This window comes from Bufo bufo, chromosome 4 (assembly GCF_905171765.1).
Source record: "Bufo bufo chromosome 4, aBufBuf1.1, whole genome shotgun sequence".
NCBI classification, from domain to species: domain Eukaryota; kingdom Metazoa; phylum Chordata; class Amphibia; order Anura; family Bufonidae; genus Bufo; species Bufo bufo.
In genome coordinates, this window is record NC_053392.1 from 240,489,744 (window position 1) to 240,513,863 (window position 24,120).

At 46.2% G+C, this 24,120-nt stretch overlaps 1 protein-coding gene across 1 annotated transcript; it reads right to left on the minus strand.

Annotated features, from left to right (window-relative positions):
• Positions 1-392: 392 nt before the first annotated feature.
• On the minus strand, positions 393-3,549 carry LOC121000057 (receptor-transporting protein 3-like). Its single transcript, XM_040431082.1, has 2 exons — positions 3,366-3,549; positions 393-1,029 (listed from the first exon to the last, which is right to left on the minus strand). The coding sequence occupies exons 1-2, from the start codon at positions 3,503-3,505 to the stop codon at positions 468-470; spliced, it is 702 nt and encodes a 233-aa protein (XP_040287016.1). The 5' UTR covers positions 3,506-3,549; the 3' UTR covers positions 393-467.
• Between the last annotated feature and the right edge of the window lie 20,571 nt (positions 3,550-24,120).

Genomic DNA, 24,120 nt, shown 5'->3' on the forward strand with positions numbered 1-24,120 from the left:
TGGCACTTCCTGTTAAAGAGGACCTTTCACTAAATTAAAAAATCTAAACTAACTATACAGACATGGGCGGCGCCCAGGAATCTCCCTGCACTTACTGTTATACCTGGGCGCCGCTCCGTTCTCCCGTTATAGCCTCCGGTATCTTCATATGTTAAGCTCCACCCATTCTCCCATGCTGTAGCGCTGGCCAATCGCAGCGCTCAGCTCATAGCCTGAGAGTTTTTTTTTGTCTGTATACTTAGTTTAGATTTTTTAATCTAGTGAAAGGTCCTCTTTAAGGGGTTCAGGTGTCGTAGGAAAATTTGTCATATCTTTGCCTGCCTGTTCACCTAAAAGCAAATCTACACCAGCTATGAACTGGTGGCATGAACATTTATAAGTCACAATTTTTGGCGCAGTCCAGTTGACTGGTGTACAGAGCTTATTAAATTCCCCACAATCTATAGGGTAGACGACACCTTTCCCAGCTATTGTTTTGGGAGACCTTGAGTGAACAGCCAAACAACAATTAAAACAATTAGTAAAACAAACATGATTATTGCACTTTCGTTATCTGGTGACTGGTGAACTGCTGCAGTTGGACGGTGAGGTGCATTAGTGTACAAGAAGATCTTTTTAGTTTGTTGTTGAATTCTTGAACTTGCCAATAGCTGGGGATTATCGACCATTGTTTTTTCTCCATGCTCTGTATTCCATGAACACACCTGCATCTGACAAGCCTCGCAATGCTTCTTTTCATGAGGTCCGTCCACATCAGCACTGTAATTCTCAGGCATTAACGGTGGGTTTGTATTTCTCCGTCCATAGACCATGCTTTGGATTTTGCTTACCAGATTGCTGATAACCCGCTTAATGTTCTCTCTGCTGATTTCAGGCTTTTGAAAAATAGAGGTGTTACATCGTCTACATCTTTGCCTGTAGATCTTCATTATCACAGTCCCACGTCTAGATGTTGGCTCCAACCTTATCCTAAACATGATATGTACCTGTGCCGAGTTCCACCATCTCTTACAGCTTGAACACTGAAAACTAAAACATGAAAGGGTTAAACTTATAAAATACTCTATGATAGTTCAAACATGACAACAATTTTATATTGGTTCCTACTCCATAAGATCTGGAAAACATTTGGTCTTTCTTGTCAGAATCTGATTCTGTCCTTGGCAATATATATATAGTCAGAAGCGTAACTGTAATTTATAGTGTCCCATAGCAAAATGGGACCCCCATCACATCGTGTGTAAAAAATTAAAACAGCAGCATAAGTAGCAATAATTAAAGCTATGTATGATAGCATCACATATCAGAAAACCCCAATATAGCAAAAAGCCACCTTATTGTTATTTGTCAAGGAACAATGTTGTTACACCCAATTACCTCCCTGTCCACGCCCCCTTAAAAAAAATAATTATTGGCCCCATAGCGAGTGATATGGCAGTTTTACAGCTTGGTAGGCAAGATTTTCATACCTTTTTGCCCCTTATCCACTGTGATAGTGGCAAAAATATTATACAGCTGATATCCCATCTCTAATAACTGAGATTAGGAAATACAATCCCATCAGTTTAACCCCTCAGATGTGAACTACCTAAGGAGTTTAACATAGGAAGGGGGCTACTAAATTACCTGTAGAAAGTAAGGCCCCTCTCACACGGGCGAGATTTCCGTGAGTTGAACGCATTGCACCCGCACTGAATCCTGACCTATTCACTTCTATGGGTGAAAATCGCAGCGTACTCTATTTTGTGCGTTTTTCACGCAACGCAGGCCCCATAGAAGTGAATGGGGCTGCGTGAAAATCGCAAGCATGCGCAAGCAAGTGCGCATGCAGTGCGGTTTTCACGCACGGTTGCTAGGAGACGATCGGGATGGGGACCTGATCATTATTATTGAAATCTCAGCGCGGGATTTCGTCAACGATGCTGCGAACCGTCACATCAATCAAGAGGAGCGGGGTGGGCAGAACAGGGGACCTGGGCGGGATACAGGGTGAGTAGACGGAGCCTCTAGGTGAGCTGATTTTACGCCCATATAGCACCTAGAGGCTCATTAGCATATTATAAAACTGCTTATTTTATCAAAACAGCTGCAGGGACTAACGTTAGAAACATACTGTTATGTAGTGCTGACATTAGCGCATCGCTATATCAGTCAGCTACATAACAGTATTTCTGGTGGTAGAAACCCTTTAAAAGGCATTCCGTTTGCTCTCCGTCCTAATAGAAGTCTATGGGAATCAGAACGGATCCGTCTGGGTCCCTTTATGCAAGACGGAAAACAAAGTCCTGTCGACGAGACTTTGTTTTCCGTCTTGCTTAACGGGACCAAGACGGATCCGTTATGCTTTCCCATAGACTTCTATTAGGACGGAGAGCAAACGGAATGCCTTTTAAAGGCTTCCGTTTTGCATTCCGTCTGGGCATTCCGTTATTTTCCGTTATAACGGAAAGCCATAACGGAATCCCTAACGCTAGTGTGAACCCACCCTAATTTTGTTTTTAAAACATACATTGTTCAATTGTTCAAAAGTTTTAAAAACGGATTGCATTGTCTTAATTTGAAAAGTGATCACAACCACTTTTGATGAAGCCCTGGGGGGTTACGCTAGGTTCACATCTCCAGCGTATTTTAAATTTTTCTGTTCCATTCTAGATAGAGAAAAATAAGAAAAATGGCATTGCTTGATCTGTCATATGATGGCTAGTGTTGAGCGCGAATATTTGAATCGCAAATTTTAATCGTGAATATCGCCACTTCGAGAATATTTAGAATATAGTGCTATATATTCGTGAATAGTGTTGAATATTCTAATCGTGAATTTATCACATTGCCGATTTTCGCAATCAAGTAAACAATGACTGGAAATCACCAATTCTTGAATTTGCAAATTTATGGCGAATATTCGGGCAAAAATTCACGAAATATCGTGAATTCGAATATTGCCTATGCCGCTCATCACTAATGATGGCCACCAATGGTTCCCGACAGACTACACTGACTATAATGGGGTCTGTCAGGTTGCTTTATGGTGTCCTTCATTCTGCAAGACAAAATAGCCCAACATGTTTCACTATTTTGTGCTGCATTTTTCTTTACAGAATCTGGGACACAGGGCCCTCAACAGAAGCTCTGCTGCAGACGTGACACATTCAGCTCTGCTGTATCAGCATACTATAACATTACATTTTGAAATGTAAGTCTATTCTGTGACTGGTGTCATCTCTACCTGCGTATTTATTTTCAGTACTGTAAGGAGAATATACACAGGACAAACCCCAAACTATCCTTTGTTTCTCGTACATAATGAACATAACAAAACTTCCCCACCCCCTCCCACTTTCTCCTATTGATAATCATTGTGTTACCTTCCATAGGTGTACTGTTTGTACTGCAGATAGCCCGTCTGTGGCCGGAGGTTTTCATCCACACAAAAGCTCCACACATTGTTAATTCCTTGATCCAGTATCTCATTTTCAAATATGTTTTTCCACATATATTCCTCCATTTCAGTTGTCCACCTGTGGATTGCTGAAGCCGTGCCGAGCTTCTCTACAAATATCAGAGAAACGAAACTGCAAGTAAGGTAGAGCTGAGAATACTGACTCACAGAATTCTCTAAGCAACTGTTAAAGGGGCATTGCATTCTTTTATTTGTATTATTTGTTGATAGAATAGAAAATCAGAAAATATTGTAATATACTGTACATGTACACCTCTTACTTCAGAGCAGTTTACTCCTACCTGTGCTCAGATAATGGATAACATAGAGTCAGGTTTCGGATATGGTGTTATTCATTCTGCAAGACAAAATAGCCCTGAATGTTCCATTATTTTGTCCTGCATATTTTTTATTTTTTACAGAATCTGAGACAATTCACATTCATCTCTGCTGCCTCAGCATGCTAGAACATTACCAGAGTGCATTCCGTTCCGTTTGGTTGCGTTCCCATGCTGGACACAAACATGGACAAGATCCGGCATGAAACATAATGCAGGTCAATGGTGCCGGATCAGTTTTCTCAGAAACAAAAGAAAACAGATCCGGCGCCCATTGACTTACAATGGTTTTAGTGCTGGATCCGTCTTGGTCATTTTAGAGATAATACATTCACAACAGATGCAGCCGGTTGTATTATGATAATGGAAGCGTTTTTGCTGATCCCTGATGGATCCAGCAAAAACGCTGATACGAAAGTAGCCTTAGCAAGCTCTGCCTCTAACATCACCAGATATGAGGTAGCTGTCCTTTAAAGGGCTTCTGTCAGCCCACTAAACCGTTTTTTTTTGTTTACTAATAATCCCTATACTGCGAGCTCTGCATACATAAGTTAAATAATCATTTTTGTTCAGTAGAATTTGATAAAAAGCTATTTTTAAAATATGCAAATTACCTTGCTACCAGCAAGTAGGGCGGCTACTTGCTGGTAGCAGCCGCATCCTCCGATGGTAATGACGCCCCCTCCGCATTGTGATTGACAGGGCCAGGGAAGGGAATCGTTCTCTGCTGGCCCTGCCTGTTAGCATTCAAAATCTGGCGCCTGCGCTGTGGCCGTACGTATCTTCAATCTGCGCAGGCGCACTGAGAGGCGGCCGCTCTCTCCTCAATGCGCCTGCGCCGGGTGTAGATGTGACGTCATCGCCGCAGGCGCATTGAGGATGGAGCGAGTGGCCGTCTCTCAGTGCGCCTGCGCAGATTGAAGATAGGTACGGCCGCGGCGCAGGCGCCAGATTTTGAATGCTAACAGACAGGGCCAGCAGAGAACGATTCCGTTCCCTGGCCCTGTCAATCACAATGCGGAGGGGGCGTCATTAGGGTCGGAGGATGCGGCTGCTACCAGCAAGTAGCCGCCCTACTTGCTGGTAGCAAGGTAATTTGCCTATTTTAAAAATAGCTTTTTATCAAATTCTACTGAACAAAAATGATTATTTAACTTATGTATGCAGAGCTCGCAGTATAGGGATTATTAGTAAACAAAAAAAAATAAACGGTTTAGTGGGCTGACAGAAGCCCTTTAACCCCTTAAGGACATAGGACGTACCGGTACGCCCTATTTCCCGAGTCCTTAAGGACCAAGGACGTACCGGTACGTCCTGACTTAAATTCGGAATTCCGGCGCCGCGGGGGTTAATCGGAACGGGACACCGGCTGAAATCATTCAGCCGGCATCCCGTAACAACGCAGGGGGGGGTCATTTGACCCCCCCGTATCGGCGATCGCAGAAAACCGCAGGTCAATTCAGACCTGCGGTTTTCTGCGTTTCCGGTCCATTCGGGTGTCCTGTGACCCGATGAACCGGAAAAAGACTGCGATCGGTGGCGTAATTTTACACCACCTATCGCAGTCCGAGGATTTGGAGAGGCGGTGCTGGCCCTGGTGCTGAACGCCGCTGTCCAGGGTGCTGATTGGTGCAGGGGAGAGAGGCGCGAGATTCAAACTTCCTGCGCTCCTCTCTCCCCTCCTCTTCCTGTCCAGCACCCTGACCGTGCAGCACCGTCCAGAACGAGCTCCTGTGTCCCCCTAATCGCCATCCATCACCCTCCTGCACCCATCGCCACCCAGGTAGGTTAGGGTCAGTGAGGGAGAGGCACCGTTAGGCAGGGAAAGAAGGGAAAAGTTAGTTAGGAAAAAAAAAAAAAAAAAACTTTTATTCCAAACTTCCATCTATCCATCTAACCCCACTTGCCCCCCCCCACCAGCCCCCCCACCAGCCTCCCCCCTTCCTCACCACCACATTTTTTTTTTCTCTCGTTGCGTTCAAGGGGAGACTCAGTTTCCGCTAATACATTCCCACAAAGCGGGCGAGGTATGGCGTGAAGCTATACAAAATTTGTGAGAGTGCCTCAGGGTACACTTACAAATTTCGTGTGTACGAGGGGCGAGATTCCCGTATTCAACCCCCAGAATGTCCCCCCACTCTGGGTGTTAGCGGGAAACTCGTGTGGGACCTTATGTACCCACTGCTGGATAATGGTTACCACTTGTACGTGGACAACTTTTATACCAGCATTCCCTTGTTCAGGTCCCTTGCCGCCAGATCCACGTTCGCTTGTGGGACCGTGCGGAAAAATCAACGCGGCCTCCCTGCCTACCCCCTCCAGGTACCTATCCCCAGGGGTGAGACCCGTGCCCTTACCAGTGGAAACCTGTTGCTGGTCAGGTATAAGGACAAGAGGGATGTCCTTATGCTGTCCACAATCCACGGTAACGGCACCACCCCTGTCCCTGTGCGAGGTACCGCGGCAACGGTCCTCAAGCCCGATTGTATCGTCGACTACAATCGGTATATGGGAGGAGTTGATCTCTCTGATCAAGTCCTCACGCCATATAACGCCATGCGCAAAACCCGGGCATGGTACAAAAAAGTTGCGGTCTACTTGGTACAGGTTGCCATGTACAACTCTTTTGTACTATGCCGAAGCGCTGGCAGCACAGGGACATTCCTCCAGTTCTATGAGGCAGTCCTCAAGGCCCTGATCTTTTCGGACCGGGAAAGAGCAGGCCGGAGTACCTCGGGAACTGGAGGCGCCCGGATCGTCCCTGGCCAACACTTTCCAGGTGTGGTCCCCCATACTGGAAAGAAGGGACGAACCCAAAAAAAGTGCAGAGTGTGTCACAAGAGGGGGATACGGAAGGACACCACTACTCAATGTGACACGGGCCTCTGCATTATCAATTGCTTCAGGGAGTATCACACTTCCATGGAGTACTAAATTTTTATAATCCCCAACAGTCCACTAGAGAACATAAAACACTATGGCCCTCAGACTTTGGAGACACGGAAACAATTTTTCTTTCCCCAAAAAATATTAGTTTTAGTGCAGGCATCCTCAAACTGCGGCCCTCCAGATGTTGTAAAACTATAACTCCCAGCATGCCCAGACAACCTACAGCCATCAGCAGGGCATGGTGGGAATTGTAGTTTTACAACATCTGGAGGGCCGCAGTTTTAGGATGCCTGCTTAGTGTTTCCAAAGTCTGAGAGCCATACATATTGGGCATCGTCGCGTGCGTAAAAGTCGTCGCTATAAAAATAACTTTTGACCAAACGCCTCTGATGAACGGTGTTAAAAATATAAAATAAAAACTGTGCCAAAACACCCATTTTTGGGCAAAATTTCAATTTTAATCCATTTTGCTGGTAATAAAGCAAGGGTTAACAGCCAAACAAAACTAAATATTTATTGCCTCGATTCTGTAGTTTGCAGAAACACCCCATATGTGGTCGTAAATGGCTATATAGCCACACGCCAGGGCATAGAACGAAGGGAACTCCATACGGTTTCTGGAAGGCAGATTTTGATGGACAGTTTTTTTTTTGACACCATGTCCCATTAGAAGCCCCCCCTGATGTAGCCTAGACTAGAAACTCCAAAAAAGTGACCCCATCTAAGAAACTACACCCCTCAAGGTATTCAAAAGTTACTTTACAAACTATGTTAACCCTTTAGGTGTTCCACAAAACTAAATCGCGAATGTAGAAACAATTTTAGAATTTAATTTTTTTGTTACATTGCCTCAAAAAAGAGTAAAATAGAGCAACCAAAAATCAAATTTACCCCAAAAATAGTCCCAAAACAACAACCACCGTATCCCGTAGTTTCCTAGATGGGGTCACTTTTATGAAGTTTCTACTCTAGGGGTGCATCAGGGGGCTTGAAAGGGTACATGGTGTCAATAAACCAGTCCAGCAAAATCTGCCTTCCAAAGCCCATATGGTGTTCCCCTCCTTCTATGTGCTACTGTTCGGCCAAACAGTAGTTTACGACCACATATGGGGTGTTTTTGCAAACTACAGAATCAGGGCAACCCATTTTGAGTGTTGTTTGGCAGTTAACCCTTGTTTTACTCCTGGAAAAAAATGATTATATTGGAAAATTTTCCAAAAAATAGAAATTTCAAAATTGTTTCTCCATCTGCCATTAACTCTTGTGGAACACCTAAAGGGTTAACAAAGTTTGTAAACCCAGTTTTGAATACCTTGAGGGGTGTACTTTCTTAGATGGAGTCACTTTTTAGAAATTTCTATTCTGGGGGTGCAACAGGGGGCTTCAAATGGGACATGGTATAAACAAAACCAGTCCAGCAAAATCTGCCTTCCAAAACCCATATGGTGTTCCCCTCCTTCTATGTGCTACTGTTCGGCCAAACAGTAGTTTACGACCACATATGGGGTGTTTTTGCAAACTACAGAATCAGGGCAACCCATTTTGAGTGTTGTTTGGCAGTTAACCCTTGTTTTACTCCTGGAAAAAAATGATTATATTGGAAAATTTTCCAAAAAATAGAAATTTCAAAATTGTTTCTCCATCTGCCATTAACTCTTGTGGAACACCTAAAGGGTTAACAAAGTTTGTAAACCCAGTTTTGAATACCTTGAGGGGTGTACTTTCTTAGATGGAGTCACTTTTTTGAAATTTCTATTCTGGGGGTGCAACAGGGGGCTTCAAATGGGACATGGTATAAACAAAACCAGTCCAGCAAAATCTGCCTTCCAAAACCCATATGGTGTTCCCCTCCTTCTATGTGCTACCGTTCGGCCAAACAGTAGTTTACGACCACATATGGGGTGTTTTTGCAAACTACAGAATCAGGGCAACCCATTTTGAGTGTTGTTTGGCAGTTAACCCTTGTTTTACTCCTGGAAAAAAATGATTATATTGGAAAATTTTCCAAAAAATAGAAATTTCAAAATTGTTTCTCCATCTGCCATTAACTCTTGTGGAACACCTAAAGGGTTAACAAAGTTTGTAAACCCAGTTTTGAATACCTTGAGGGGTGTACTTTCTTAGATGGAGTCACTTTTTTGAAATTTCTATTCTGGGGGTGCAACAGGGGGCTTCAAATGGGACATGGTATAAACAAAACCAGTCCAGCAAAATCTGCCTTCCAAAACCCATATGGTGTTCCCCTCCTTCTATGTGCTCCCGTTCGGCCAAACAGTAGTTTACGACCACATATGGGGTGTTTTTGCAAACTACAGAATCAGGGCAACCCATTTTGAGTGTTGTTTGGCAGTTAACCCTTGTTTTACTCCTGGAAAAAATTGATTATATTGGAAAATTTTCCAAAAAATAGAAATTTCAAAATTGTTTCTCCATCTGCCTTTAACTCTTGTGGAAGACCTAAAGGGTTAATAAAGTTTGAAAAAACAGTTTTGAATACCTTGAGGGGTGTAGTTTCTAGAATGGGGTCATTTTTGGGAGGTTTCTATTATCTAAGCCTCACAATATGACTTCAAACCTGAACTGGTCCATAAAAAGTGGGATTTTGAAGATTTCTGAAAATTTCAAAATTTGCTTCTAAACTTCTAAGCCTTGTAACATCCCCAAAAAATAAAATATCATTCCCAAAATGCTACAAACATGAAGTAGACATATGGGGAATGTAAAGTCATCACAATTTTTGGGGGTATTACTATGTATTACAGAAGTAGAGAAACTGAAACTTTGAAATTTGCTAATTTTTCTAAATTTTTGGTAAAAATGGTATTTTTTTATGCAAAAAAATTGACTTTTTTGACCCAATTTTAGCAGTGACATGAAGTACAATATGTGACGAAAAAACAATCTCAGAACGGCCTGGGTAAGTCAAAGCGTTTTAAAGTTATGAGCACTTAAAGTGACACTGGTCAGATTTGCAAAAAATGGCCTGGTCCTTAAGGTGAAAATGAGCCCGGTCCTTAAGGGGTTAAGTCAATTTTTAACCTTTTAAACAGGCCTTGAGACATGACTTGGATAACAACTAAACCAGCACCTCATCTGCAGGCAGCTGTTTTGGGGTGATTGCCCCTCATCAGTGCTGTCAGGATATGACAGCAATATAGCACGCGCACACAGGGATAGTATAGCCCTAAAACTCCCCAGGCCCACTATCCCCTGCCTACTTGCACAGTCACCCTAAGTAGTGACCCCACAACAACTGGTTGACGGTCCCTATGCTACATATGTGAGAGATCGACGCACAAACAGTAAATAAACAAACAGACACAATAAGAGTAGTCATAAGGTAGCAGGGTCAAAAGCCAGTCGGTCAACAAAGTGCCAAGAACACCAAAAGAAAATGAGAGGGACAGACGCCAAGTTAAAAAAGAGGAGAGTAATATAAGACCAAATTGCCAGAAGATAGAAAACCCAGTCATAATACCAGATACATAAGTCACAGCCAAAGTAAATGCAATACCACCAAGGAACAGCAGGGGGAGTCAGAGGAACAGAAATTCACTAGCACTTGCACTCACAGGAGCCAGACTTATAGATATAGAGAGCAGGGAAGGGCATGATCTACAGCTGGCTTCCCTACACGTTGGGCAGAACTGTGAGCTGAACGAGCTGACGCCCTAATGCTCTGACGTGCTCCTTTATTGGCCCCTGGCTGAGAGGGCTGCATCACAATGTCAGACGCCACTGCCGCATTAAGGCAGCGCAGGCCAGAGCAACCGTGACAAGTGCAAACCAGAGAATACTGGCTTAACTGAGTGTGAGGCATAGGTCAGGATTCGGGGAATACTATATCTCCATATGGAGAGTGTCTACTTGGCGTGAGGAATCTTACAAGCCAGGCAATGCTCTTCTGGAATTCTGGGTAGAGGGATGCAAATCAGCTCTTAGCAAGCTCTGCCTCTGATGCCACCAGATGTAAGGTAGCTATCCTATAAGTCAATGGTCAACCTTGTAAACAGGCCTTGAGACAGGATAATAAATAAGCCAGCACCTCATCTGCAGACAGCTCTTTTGGGATGATTACTCTTCATCAGTGCAGAGCAGAGATTTCTGGCTTAACCATACCTACCAACTTTTGAAAATCGCAAAGAAGGACAATATGTGTGCCGCGCATCGCCACAATTTTTTTTATACTGGGCCAAAGCATAATTACTGACTTATCACAACTGCGGCAGCTGGGGATCGGTTAGGTGACTGTAAGTTCTTTTTTTTATTTTACAGCATGTGGAGCCCCTGGGACAAGTTTTTTCCCTTGCACTTCAATATCCATTTAAATATTAGCAAATAAACATCAGATTATAGATATTTTAATGTCTAAATCAGCACCAAATAATGAAGTAATGGTCTAATATACAGGTAGAAACCATATAGATAGTTTAGTAAGGAGAAATTTAGTACATTTATGAATGCACATTTATGCATTAATTCCCCAAGTCAAAAAGAGGGACATTTAAAGATCAAAGAGGGACAGAGGGACCTTGGTCAAAAAGAGGGACTGTCCCTCCAAAAGAGAGACACTTGGGAGGCATGGCTTAACTGAGCAAGAGGCCTTGTTAAGGATTTGGGGGATACTATATCTCCTTATCTCCATTTCATTTGTCCACCTGTATATTTGTCAGGGTACTGTCATCGTGCCCAGCTTCTCTACAAATATTGGAGAAATTAAACTACAGTACAACTAAGTGTCTCATAAGGGTGGAGCGGAGAATACTGACACACAGTATCCCAGTTGGACTTATTCTCTAAGCAACTGTTAAAGGAGTATTCCATTTATATATATAATATACTGTACATATCCATTTCTTATGTCAAGGCAGTTTATTCCTACCTGTGCTCAGTATTATGGTATAGCCCATGGATCAGTGATGTAGGCCTAAAAGTCATCATAATGTGCAGAAATTAAGTGTCGCAAATAGGTCACCAGGACTTGATATATGCACTTCAATTGATGTACAGCTGTTTACAAAGAGATCTCCAGAATTTAGAAACTGGTCAAACACAATGTGTAAGGGCAAACCACGTAGAGAAAAATGTGTTTCAAGAACAACTTGACTAGTTGTCTTGCAGAGGTCAGACAGGGACACAAAGTGAACATTGTAGAAAAGCAGTCAGACACCACCCAAATTACAGTGCATCCTGAGGAAGAAGGAAGATCGGAATTAAAACCCATGGCAATATATTGCCATGTGGCATCGGCTACTGGAAAAGGAAGTAAGAGTTCTGCAGATCTTTATTTTATAGTCTTGTTCTAGGCACAAGTGAAACAGGAGGCTACAAAGTCACAGACATCCTTAGAAATTGCAGGACATCAGTAATGTTGGGAAATCAGGCTAGCAGTCTTGCAGAGAGCTGAGTAACCAGTGATTCTAGAGCGTTAAGCTCAAGCTAGGACTCATCCCCTCACAGGGCCACAGGAGCAAACATCTTGCAAGGTGGTATGTCTTTGAGCACAACTGGAGTGACAGAGAAGATGCAGGCAGGATTAATGTCATGCTTAAGTTCCTCTACATAGTCAACAGAAGAGAACATCTGCCTTTATATTCTTCTTGGCCATGCTCCTCAAAGACAGCGGAAGGTAGTCAGAAAGTCTTATAAGCTATAGGATAGGGGGGTCATCCCATTCCCTGGGGGAGGGTGGCACAGGCTAGATAGCTTCACCGGACCGGAGGAAAACCATAAAGGTGACCATGGACCAGTCAGTAGGAAACTGATGAGTCAGCAATGCAAAGTGAATGATACACTGATTCAGAAACATAAGACTTAAGGTCCCTCATAGTGTGGCAGAAGGGACAAATGCAAGATGGATCCTTTGGAGGAAACTGGCTGTAGAAGCAGTACAGATGCCGCAGCTTGTGGAGCTGGTGCCACAGCAAAAAATGCCAAGAAGTCCAAGCGAGCAGTGATAGTCGTCAAATACAGTATGAGTTGTTCCTGGTGACCATACTAATTACTGAGCTCCTTGAATACTTCAGGCTATCCCAACTTAGGTAGGCCATGGCCTGAGAAAAGTGTTATGAAGCAGTTGTGGATCCACTATGTCAACCGAACAGATTTGGCTTTTGACTACTCATAACAGCCTTATTCTGGTAGTCTTTAGGTCTTCACTTTTTTAACACCTATACATAGATCTGGACCGTGCTGCAGAGGAACCACCAGACTGATACCTCTTGGAGTAGTCTCTGTTTAATAGACTGCTGACCCATTATGTCAAGAGACACCAGTGTGCAACACAAGGGTTCTGGCAAAACCATAGTCAGGAACAGCCTGAAGTCAGAGCAGGCAGAGTGGAATCTGATGAATAATCTAAGGTCGGGTCTGGCAGCACAGGGTCAGAACCAAGATCAGGAAGAGAGCAGGTCAGACAGTGAAGGGTAAATCTGAAAGTCAAACAGAAGCAGGGGCGTAACAATCGCGGTCGCAGAGGGTGCGCCCGCCGCAACTGATTTAATTTTTTTTAATGGTAAATGGCCAGTCGGGCCCCGGCCTCTGTGCCTGGCCGGCGGCGCGGCACTGTGCACTCGCAGTTAGTAAGTTACGCGCCACCAACCCTGGGTCTCGTGGGATCACGCGGGTTGACGGGATCACGCGGTCCCGCGACGCACGCTGGAAGACGGGATTGTGTGAGAACAAAACGGCGGGAGCGGAGAAGTCTCAGAGTGGGTATTATTATTTTTTGGATGTGTAAATCTGCACACACACACCGCTGGTTTCATAACTCACAGGGGGGCACCTGGCAGGGCGGCACAGTGGCATGCACGCCGACACGGCATGGCAGAAAATCCTTCACAGGGGCCCGACCCCGGGGGCAAAATCATGAAATATATGGCAAAACGAAAAAAATGAAAAAAATTTAATATATACAGAGGGGGCAAAAAATTTAATATATACACAGGGGACAAATTGAATATATACAGAGGGGGCAAATGGATATATATACAGGGGGCAAAATGTATATATATACAGGGGGCACAATGGATATATATACAGAGGGGGCAAAATGGATATATATATATATATATATATATATATATATACACTGCTCAAAAAAATAAAGGGAACACTTAAACAACACAATGTAACTCCAAGTCAATCACACTTCTGTGAAATCAAACTGTCCACTTAGGAAGCAACACTGATGGACAATCAATTTCACATGCTGTTATGCAAATGGGATAGACAACAGGTGGAAATTATAGGCAATTAGCAAGACACCCCCAATAAAGGAGTGGTTCTGCAGGTGGTAACACAGACCACTTCTCAGTTCCTATGCTTCCTGGCTGATGTTTTGGTCACTTTTGAATGCTGGCGGTGCTTTTACTCTAGTGGTAGCATGAGACGGAGTCTACAACCCACACAAGTGGCTCAGGTAGTGCAGCTTATCCAGGATGGCACATCAATGCGAGCTGTGGCAAGAAGGTTTGCTGTGTCTGTCAGCGTAGTGTCGAGAGAATGGAGGCGCTACCAGGAGACAGGCCAGTACATCAGGAGATGTGGAGGAGGCCGTAGGAGGGCAACAACCCACCAGCAGAACCGCTACCTCCGCCTTTGTGCAAGGAGGAACAGGAGGAGCACTGCCAGAGCCCTGCAAAATGACCTCCAGCAGGCCACAAATGTGCATGTGTCTGCTCAAACGGTCAGAAACAGACTCCATGAGGGTGATATGATGGCCCGACGTCCACAGGTGGGGGTTGTGCTTACAGCCTAACACCGTGCAGGACGTTTGGCATTTGCCAGAGAACACCAAGATTGGCAAATTCGCCACTGGCGCCCTGTGCTCTTCACAGATGAAAGCAGGTTCACACTGAGCACATGTGACAGACGTGACAGAGTCTGGAGACGCCGTGGAGAACGTTCTGCTGCCTGCAACATCCTCCAGCATGACCGGTTTGGCATTAGGTCAGTAATGGTGTGGGGTGGCATTTCTTTGGAGGGCCGCACAGCCCTCCATGTGCTCGCCAGCGGTAGCCTGACTGCCATTAGGTACCGAGATGAGATCCTCAGACCCCTTGTGAGACCATATGCTGGTGCGGTTGGCCCTGGGTTCCTCCTAATGCAAGACAATGCTAGACCTCATGTGGCTGGAGTGTGTCAGCAGTTCCTGCAAGACGAAGGCATTGAGGCTATGGACTGGACCGCCTGTTCCCCAGACCTGAATCCAATTGAGCACATCTGGGACATCATGTCTCGCTCTATCCACCAACGTCACGTTGCACCACAGACTGTCCAGGAGTTGGCAGATGCTTTAGTCCAGGTCTGGGAGGAGATTCCTCAGGAGACCGTCCGCCACCTCATCAGGAGCATGCACAGGTGTTGTAGGGAGGTCATACAGGCACGTGGAGGCCACACACACTACTGAGTCTCATTTTGACTTGTTTTAAGGACATTACATCAAAGTTGGATCAGCCTGTAGTGTGTTTTTCCACTTTAATTTTGAGTGTGACTGCAAATCCAGACCTCCATGGGTTGAAAAATTTGATTTCCATTTTTTAATTTTTGTGTGATTTTGTTGTCAGCACATTCAACTATGTAAAGAACAAAGTATTTCAGAAGAATATTTAATTAATTCAGATCTAGGATGTGTTATTTTTGTGTTCCCTTTATTTTTTTGAGCAGTGTATATATACAGGGGTCAAAATGAATATACTGTATATACAGGTGGCAAAATGGAATATATACAGAGGGGGCAAAATGTATATATATATAGAAGGGACAAAATAGATATATATATACAGGGGGCAAAATAGAATATATACAGAGGGGGCAAAAAGGATATATATATATACAGAGGGGGCAAAATGGATATACATACTACAACTCATTCAAACCTATAGTGGGTGGAGGCTCGGGGGGGCCCCAATTCAAAGTTTGCCCTGGGGCCCATAGAACTCTAGTTACGCCAATGAGCAGAAGTCAATTAAGGTAAGGCAACATGAACACAGAATACCTTTGCAGGAAGCTAGAATATTAGAACCTATTGTTTAGGCACCCTCCCACAGGGGAAGGTGCCTTAAGTACACCTATATGCCCAGCCATTAGCTGGAGAAAATTAGGATGCATGCACATTGGCCCTTTCACAGCTGGGGGGCACAGTAGAGTCGGGCCACATCTGGGTCAAAGGAGGGGAATACTGGCAATGCTACCCCGGCAGCTGGGCCTACCAGATAGGAGGAGAGGAGCTCTGGTGGGTCAGAGTCACCTAGATACCGGCAGGGGTGCACAACCAATGAGGGCAGGTGAGGCGGTCGCCTCAGGCAGCAGCAGGTAGGGGCAAGAGGGGGGCAGCATTGTGGCAAAGGGGTTAGGTTAAGAAATTGGCCGGGGGGGGGGGGGGAGGCGCTGCCATTTCACTTTTTGCCTAGTGGCAGCCATGTCTAAAGGGAAAAGTAGAGCAGTGATGGGAATGGACCAGTTTGATAAAATTATAAAAATCATTATATATGTGATTACTATACCAGTACACAGGGTAGCACACAACATTATCTGTGAGCAGTGGGGTAGCGTGGGTTGCCAGCACCCGGGGCAAGCCAATTATTGCGTTTTCCCCAACCTGTTGACAAGCCCCTTTTTTACAGATAATGTAGTAGATGCCAACTATAATCCTATGTAACACCACACGTAACACAGTGATATTATTAGAATATATAACGACCCCCTCTGTATTATTATATATAATGCCCCCCTTTGTATTGTTCTTATAATGGCCCCCTCTGTATTATAAGTATAATGGCGCCCTCTGTATCATTATGGCCATTATTATTACAGTACCCTCTGTTTTATAAGTATAATGGCCCCCTCTGTATTAGTAGTATAATTACCCCCCCCCCTGTATTAATTGTATAATGACCCCCTCTGTATTAGAAGTATTGGCCCCCTCTGTATCATTGTGGCCCACTCTCATATACAGTACAGACCAAAAGTTCGGACACACCTTCTCATTCAAAGAGTTTTCTTTATTTTCATGACTATGAAGGCATCAAAACTATGAATTAACTATGAAGTTCATCAAGAGAATGCCAAGAGTGTGCAAAGCAGTACTCAAAGCAAAAGGTGGCTACTTTGAAGAACCTAGAATATGACATATTTTCAGTTGTTTCACACTTGTTTGTTATGTATATAATTCCACATGTGTTAATTCATAGTTTTGATGCCTTCAGTGTGAATCTACAATTTTCATAGTCATGAAAATAAAGAAAACTCTTTGAATGAGAAGGTGTGTCCAAACTTTTGGTCTGTACTGTATATATATATATATATATATATATATACATATAATGCCCCCCCCCCCCCCTCTTCCATAGAGCCCCCAGTACGGCCTGCCTTAGGGAGCATCCAAAAAAAAAAAAAGATTCATCTTTGTTTCACTCTCCGTCACCACTTGTGGCATCCCGGCGAGGGCGGTCACAAACACATCACCATGCCCTCCTGCACCGCGTCATCACATCATCTCGCGAGACCCAACGCAGGAGGTGACAGTGAGGTAATCGCGATCTCCTGTCCCATTCTACTGCCTCATAAGCTTCAGGCCTAGTGGCCTAAAGCCTATGAAGCATAACAGAGGGGACAGGAGCCATAGGCTTCCATCATCGTCATTTTACTGCCTGCTGCCTAGCGCCCCTCACAATTTGGCACCCAGGGCAACGACCCCCCACGCTACGCCATTGTCTGTGAGGTACAAAAATGTTATAGCTACGGAAGGGTTTCCAATGAATGACCCAGAGCCAGAATGTGGGTAGTAGCAGCAACAGCTATATGGCTGCTAGTAGTAGTAGTAGTAGTAGTAGTAGGCCGCAGTTGTTCCTGGCTTTGGAAAGGTGCAACATTATCATTGAAGAGAAAGAGGATGAGATTGTGAATTGGATGCCAGTCGCAGCAGGAAGACATGCAGGTGACTTCGGAGTCTGAAACCGTGCCATAGAGCCAGGAGTCACAGCATTCCTCCTGCTACTCCTTGCAGCCCCAGAGAAAGGGAGGCCGTACTGGGCCACCATTAGGGGAGGCCGACATGACAGGGTTTTGGCTACAGAGGGGCAGGTGGCAGGCTTAGGGTTAATAAATTTAAAATGCTAGTGTGGCGGGGAGAAGGGGGGGAGGAGTTAGGAAAAGGCGGGCGATTAGTTTATAAATAGGTTGGGTCAGTGTGGTCAGTTACCTGGATTCTGGCCAGAGAACTGACCGACAGCATGCAGGCGGTAGAGGCGCTTATTCAGCAGTTGCGGGCAGCGGCGGACGTGAGGGGACCCGAATGGCTGCAGGAACAAGTGACCGGATTATTGCAGGGGGCGGCGGTGAGTAACATCAGCTCACTGCCACCAGCTAGACGGCCGCGGGGTCCGGCCACCGGCGCGCCTGACCTCAGAGGCCCCCAGGTCCAGGCGCAGAGTGCGGAGCCCCTCTGGGGGCCCTTCGCGCCGGGAGGCTGGTGCAGGGCCTGTTAACAGCACCTCCCGGGGCGGGAGGAATCCAGGGGCACGGCGGGGCCTACTAACGGGCGGGCGGAACCCTCCCCCGCCTTCTACAAGCAGGGATCCTAGACCAGGAGCGGCGGATCCCCCCAGCCTGGGGGAGGCCGCCCGGCGTGGGAGTGAGAACCATTCCGACGCAGCTGTGCGCAGGGATCCCGGGGATGCGCACAGGCTGCAAGCAGCATCGCAGATGAGGGACTCCGTCGCCACATGCGCATCCAGCAATGACTCTGCTGGGATGCGGGATCCGACAGGAGCTGCGTCACAGAGCCAATGTGGAGAAGACAGGCCTAAGCTGAGGAGCGACCGTCTGGATTCAGATCTTCAGCTGCGGGGTCCACTGTGACAATTTGCGGGTGGTGGAGATCATCAATGGGATGACGGCGTCCTCTCCGCCTGTTGTTCGCTTGCTGCAGCATTTAGTGTTAATATGTTTAAGGTTGAATGTTTGGATAGTTGCGGTACATGTGCCTGGGGTCTCTAATTGTATTGCGGATGCCCTTTCTCGTTCGCAGTGGGAGCGGTTTCGGCAGCTGGCGCCGGATGCGGAGCTCGAGGGAATACGATGTCCGGAATCCATGTGGGAGCTGTTGGAGGGGCCATAGGTCGGTTGCTGCAGGATTCCATGAGTGCCGGGACGTGGGTAGCGTATGGCAAAGCGTGGCATGATTGGCAATTGTGGTTTTCAGACTTAGGGGTCCCGACGCACGAGGGGGAGGTCCCACTATTACTTTTTTGGGGGCATGTCAAGGAGGCTGGCTGGTCGGTTGCGCGCCTGAATAAATGGATAGCGGGAATCGTGTTTGGCTTTAAGCTACGGCAGTGGCCTGATGTTACCAAGGCGTTTCTAGTCCGGCAGGTGTTAAAAGGTTGGAGGCACGGGCCACGGTCAGCTGATAGACGTAGGCCGGTTTCATTTCAACTTCTGTTGCGTATTGGTAGCCAACTAGAAGGGGTTTGTCATTCATCTTGGGAAGTGAAGCTATTTCGGGTGGCATTTTCTCTAGCCTTCTTTGGGGCTTTTCGGTTGGGTGAGCTGGTATGTAATAGCGTGCAAGTGATTGGCGGGGGATTATTGAGAGAGGATGTTGTCTTATCTCATGACAGGGTAGTCATTCGTATTCGCAGGTCAAAAACGGATAGAGAGGGGAGAGGTAGCTGCGTGCGGTTATTTGAAGTGCCAGGTTGTCTCTTGTGCCCTGTCAGGTGCTTGCGGGATTATTGTGGGATGCAGATATCCGCGTTTGGCCCGCTGTTAACCCATGAGGATGGATCCTATTTATCGCGTTACCAGTTTGTGGCAGTGTTTAAACGCTGCATACTCAAGTTGGGTATGGCAGCTACTGATTTTACGGGTCATTCGTTTGGAATTGGGGCGGCAACGGAAGCAGCGAGGGCGGGCTTGAGTGATGAGATTATTAAAAAAAATAGGGAGATGGGAATCGGTTCGTTTCCGTTCTTATGTGCGTCTAGGTTTCTGTTGAATATCACATGTACTGACTGTTGCTATGTTGTTTCCTTGTTGTGTTTTGCAGGTTGTGATCCAGCTTTGGTCTGGTTGCTTGGCCACTCTTTCGTGTTTTGGGGTGCTCTTCGGGCGGACGTGCGCCCTGATGGTCGCCAACTGGGCTTGCATAGGGAGGTAGCTGAAGTACGGTGGATTGGGGTAAGAGGCATGTTATGGGAAGGTGTGTTGAGAGAGGTCCACAGGTACGTGCGGTTGACTAGGCCCCCAGATGTGCTGGTCCTGCACGTGGGGGGAAACGACTTAGGAGTTCGGCCGGTTCGGGAACTAATACGGGACATCAAATTTGATTTCCTTCGTTTATGGTCATTATTTCCAGGTACCATTACGGTTTGGTCTGACATTGTTCCGCGAAAGGTGTGGCGTGGAGCTCGTTCAGTTGAGCGCCTTAATAAAGCGCGGATCAATGTCAATAGGATGATTGGTAAATTTATGGCCAGGAATAGGGCCATAGCAGTTCGCCATTCTGAATTGGAACTGGGTGTGGGGGCTTTTTGGAGGGCAGATGGCATTCACCTCAATGCTTTCGGTATTGATCTCTGGTCTTTGGGGTTGCAGGAAGGCGTAGAGCGAGCACTAGGTTTATGGAGGGACTCGCAAGCCTGAGGTTGGAGGTCAGGTTGCGCGTCGTTGGCGGGGGGAGGTCCTCGAAGTTGGTGACACTGATGCTTATGGAGGATGGGAGGGCCTCAATGGTGGGGGGCTGGACTCCCATGGTTGGTGTTGTTGGCTCGTGGAGAAGGCGTCCGTGAGTTGGTCTCCGAGCTGGTGTTTTACGGCTGGAGGAAGTACAGAGGCACCAGTCTGGCCAAGCGCGTGTTGATAAAGTTGGGGCTTCGAGAATACTCAGGGGGGAAGAGAATACTGTATTATTGTTATGTAATGTTATTTAATGTTATTGATGGTTATGTACCCAATATTTAATGTTATTGATGGTTATGTACCCAATATTTGGGGAATAAACGGCTGCTGTGGCCATTAAATCCAAATTCGGTCTCTGTGTCTTTATTATGCATAGGCAGTGAGCTGGAACGGGGGAGGTTTGGGGGGCGTTAGGTAATAGTTATTCCCCGATAGATTAGACAATAACCTGGTCATGCTTTCATTGGAATCATCTCAGTCTTTATGGCCCCTTCCTAGTGGGGTGCCTTCTTTTTTCCTAAGAATTGTCAAGGAAACTCCACCACACAAGAAAGTCTCCCTGTTGATGAATTGTGTGAGAGTCTTCACTGTTTGGGCTGCCCTGAGAAGGAGGTTCGGAGGCAGGCTGAGGGCCCCATGCATAGTAGTGTTGATAGTGGTGGTAATAGTAGCGCATGTAGCCATGGCATTGATGGTGGGGGCAGCGATAGTGGTAATCGGGAAAATGTAGAGCAGGGGAGGAGGGTCCAGGAGCCCACTATGATATCTCAGTCTGATAAAAGCTGTAGGGAGTGTGAGGACTCCGATGACGATTGTGTGCAGGACAGGACCTGTGAGCCGCATTAGGGTGCTGAAGAGGAGGCAACATCAGGGAAGAAGGGTGGTGGCAGCAGCAATAAAGAGTAGAGGTGACATACCTCCCAAACAAAAGCCAGGGCTATGTCTGCTTCGGGTTCTGGTGATGCCGCTGACACTGTGGGTGGGTTAGGCCCAAAACCTGCCAGAGCTAAGCCAAGCTTGGCTGCCTGTAGCTCTGTATGAGCAATTCCCATATGGCGTTCTTTCTCCACACGGTGGGCACACAAAACCACAGCCGTATGGAAGATTAAAATAAGCCATGGCCGTTCAAACACAATCATAAGTACCATAGGTCTATTGCAGCACATTAGGGGCATCACCAGATCCTTTGGGAAAGTACAACTGACCAGCATTCAGAACAAGTCTATCCTGCTTCTCCTGGTCCTTTTTGTGGCAGCCATCCCGCATCCCCAAGCAATATTCATCATTATCACCTTCTTCTTCTCCAGCTAAGACTCCTCCTTGTCCTCTGCTCCATCGTAAGACATCTGTAACGGAATGTTTGAGCATGAAAAACTTTTCTCCACCAGGAATTAGTTTGTCTAGAAGCTGAATCCCTACCTGTCCACATTGCTGGTGGTGCAGTTGCTGCAGTACTATTGTAGAATTGCCTGTTACTTGTGTCACGTGGCGGAGAATGCAGACCACTGTTTGCGATTCTCGCTGTGTGGCAAGCTGCATTCCATGGGCAGGCACAGTACATGTCTTTCACGGCCCACTGGGTAAATTATTTTTGCGGCAGCACCCTAGCAACATGGCCAGGTCCCTTTGACTCCCACGATATCATCAGGCTGGCTCTAACAGCAAGCATGTATCCCAGCACCAGGGCACAGCGTTACTCCCACTCCTCCTCCATGTGGTGTTAGAGCTGATCGACCTGGTCAAGAGTAGCCACCCAGATGGGCAGCTGCTAAAGTGCATCAAGCAGCAAACATCCCACTGGCTCTCACCTCGCCGACTCCAACTGGGTAAGGTCGTCAGCGACAATGGCCGCAACATCCTGGTTACCCTGAACCAGGGGGAAATAACACATGCTCCCTGCATGCCCTTTTAAATAAATGTGCTGGCTCACGCAAAGTGCTGGCAATGTCTAGGAGACTTCGCTCTTTTCAGCCATTCTCACGTGGTGAGGAACACTATCCTGGACTTGCAGCGTCAGAATAGTATGCAGCTACACCGCTTAATCTGCAACATTCCAACTAGCTGAAAACTAACACTGCACATCTGTACGAACAGTGGAAAGCCGTGAACGATTGTCATGCACCAGACCACCTCAGCGAGAAGCATGTGTTGAGCAGTGGCAGCTCATGCAGTTCATGCTGCAGTTGTCCCTCATCCCCCTCATATGTATTTTTGAAGAGATGCTAAAGCCCAGGCAAAAGGTGGCGATGGAGGAGGAGGAAGAAGAATAGCTAATGCATCTTGCTGTCCGCGCTGTAGCTGTTAGGGACCTACAGTGAAAAAAAACTTTCATATGGGAGGAGGAGAAGGTGCTGCCACTGGAGAAGAAAGAGGAGTCTAAGTCGGAGGAGCAAGAGGATGATGATGATGACGGTGACACCAACCACGACACCTAATCATCTCAGTGGGGGCGGAGCTGAAAAGAACTGGCTCCTCAGGCTTGCTGGCTAGAATAGCGACCTGTAGACTCACTTGCTTACGCAGTGACATCAAGCAGTCTGATGATTAATGAATAGCCATGTTTTTATACCCTCACTATCAAAGCAAAATGGGGAATAGTTTCCTGCCAAAGAAAGGGAGGCGAAATTACGTTATTACCAGGAAACCTTGTGTACACAGTTTGCCGCAGCTTATGGCAAGCAAACGTCTGCCACCAGCATATCTGAAAGAGAAGCCCCTCTCCACCCCCTCCATCCGCCGCAGGCAGCAGAAGCTGCAGCAGTCAGTCCAGTCTCCTCAACATGATGGAGCAGTTTTTCCATGTGCCGCACCAGGCTGAGGCCAGTCAGCAAGCCTACAGCTCCCGCCTCAACACCCAGGTTCAGGCCCACCTACACTCTGGCCAGTCTCTGGCACATAACCTGTTCCCTGACCCCATGGATTTCTGGGAAGACAGACTGGAACAGTGGCCTGAACTGGCTCTGCATGCTCTCTTTATTCTTCTTTCTTGCCCAGCCTCCAGTGTCATCTCGAAGAGGGGTTTCAGTGCACACTATTGTGATGTCACAATAGTGTGTGTGTGCCTTTGTATCCTACTCTCTATTGTCATGATGTCAGCTTACTGTGTGAATGATTTGTTAAATGTGTACTTATTATGATGTCACAATTGTTTGAAGATATTTTGATCATATCGTTTTGATAAGTGTTTGCATGTATAAGCAGAGCTCTGTTGTGATTTAAGTTATGCCTCTACCCTGAGTGGTTAAAAGGATTGTCTCACCTGAGACATTGGTGGCATATCACGAGGCTATACCACCACTGGGACCAGCACCTATCTCTAGAACGGAGCTCCCAAAGTTTATGATAGCACCCCACACATGAGCAGCCACCTTCCATTAATTTCTATTTGAGGGGGTGTGTACTGTGTCAGTACACAAAAGTGATACCTTCTGGCGCAAAGACACAACCTCAGTAGATATGTATAGGATCTTTTATTGGTAAATTACAACGCGTTTCAGAGTCACTATACTTCTTTTTCAAGTCTGTGGGGTCCGTGCTGGAGCTTGTATCACTTTTGTGTACTGACACAGTACACACATCCTCAAATTGTGTTTCATATCATTCCTCTGGAGAACTGGCTACTCCACCTACGAGGATTGAGAGATACCGGCTGCACGACCCCTTGTCCTCATGAGTGTTCTGCCTGGGCATGCACAACACCAAAAGGTGAGCACAACCATTGATGTCCTACTTCTAAATATTTTATAATAATCATACTACCCTATAAGCGCC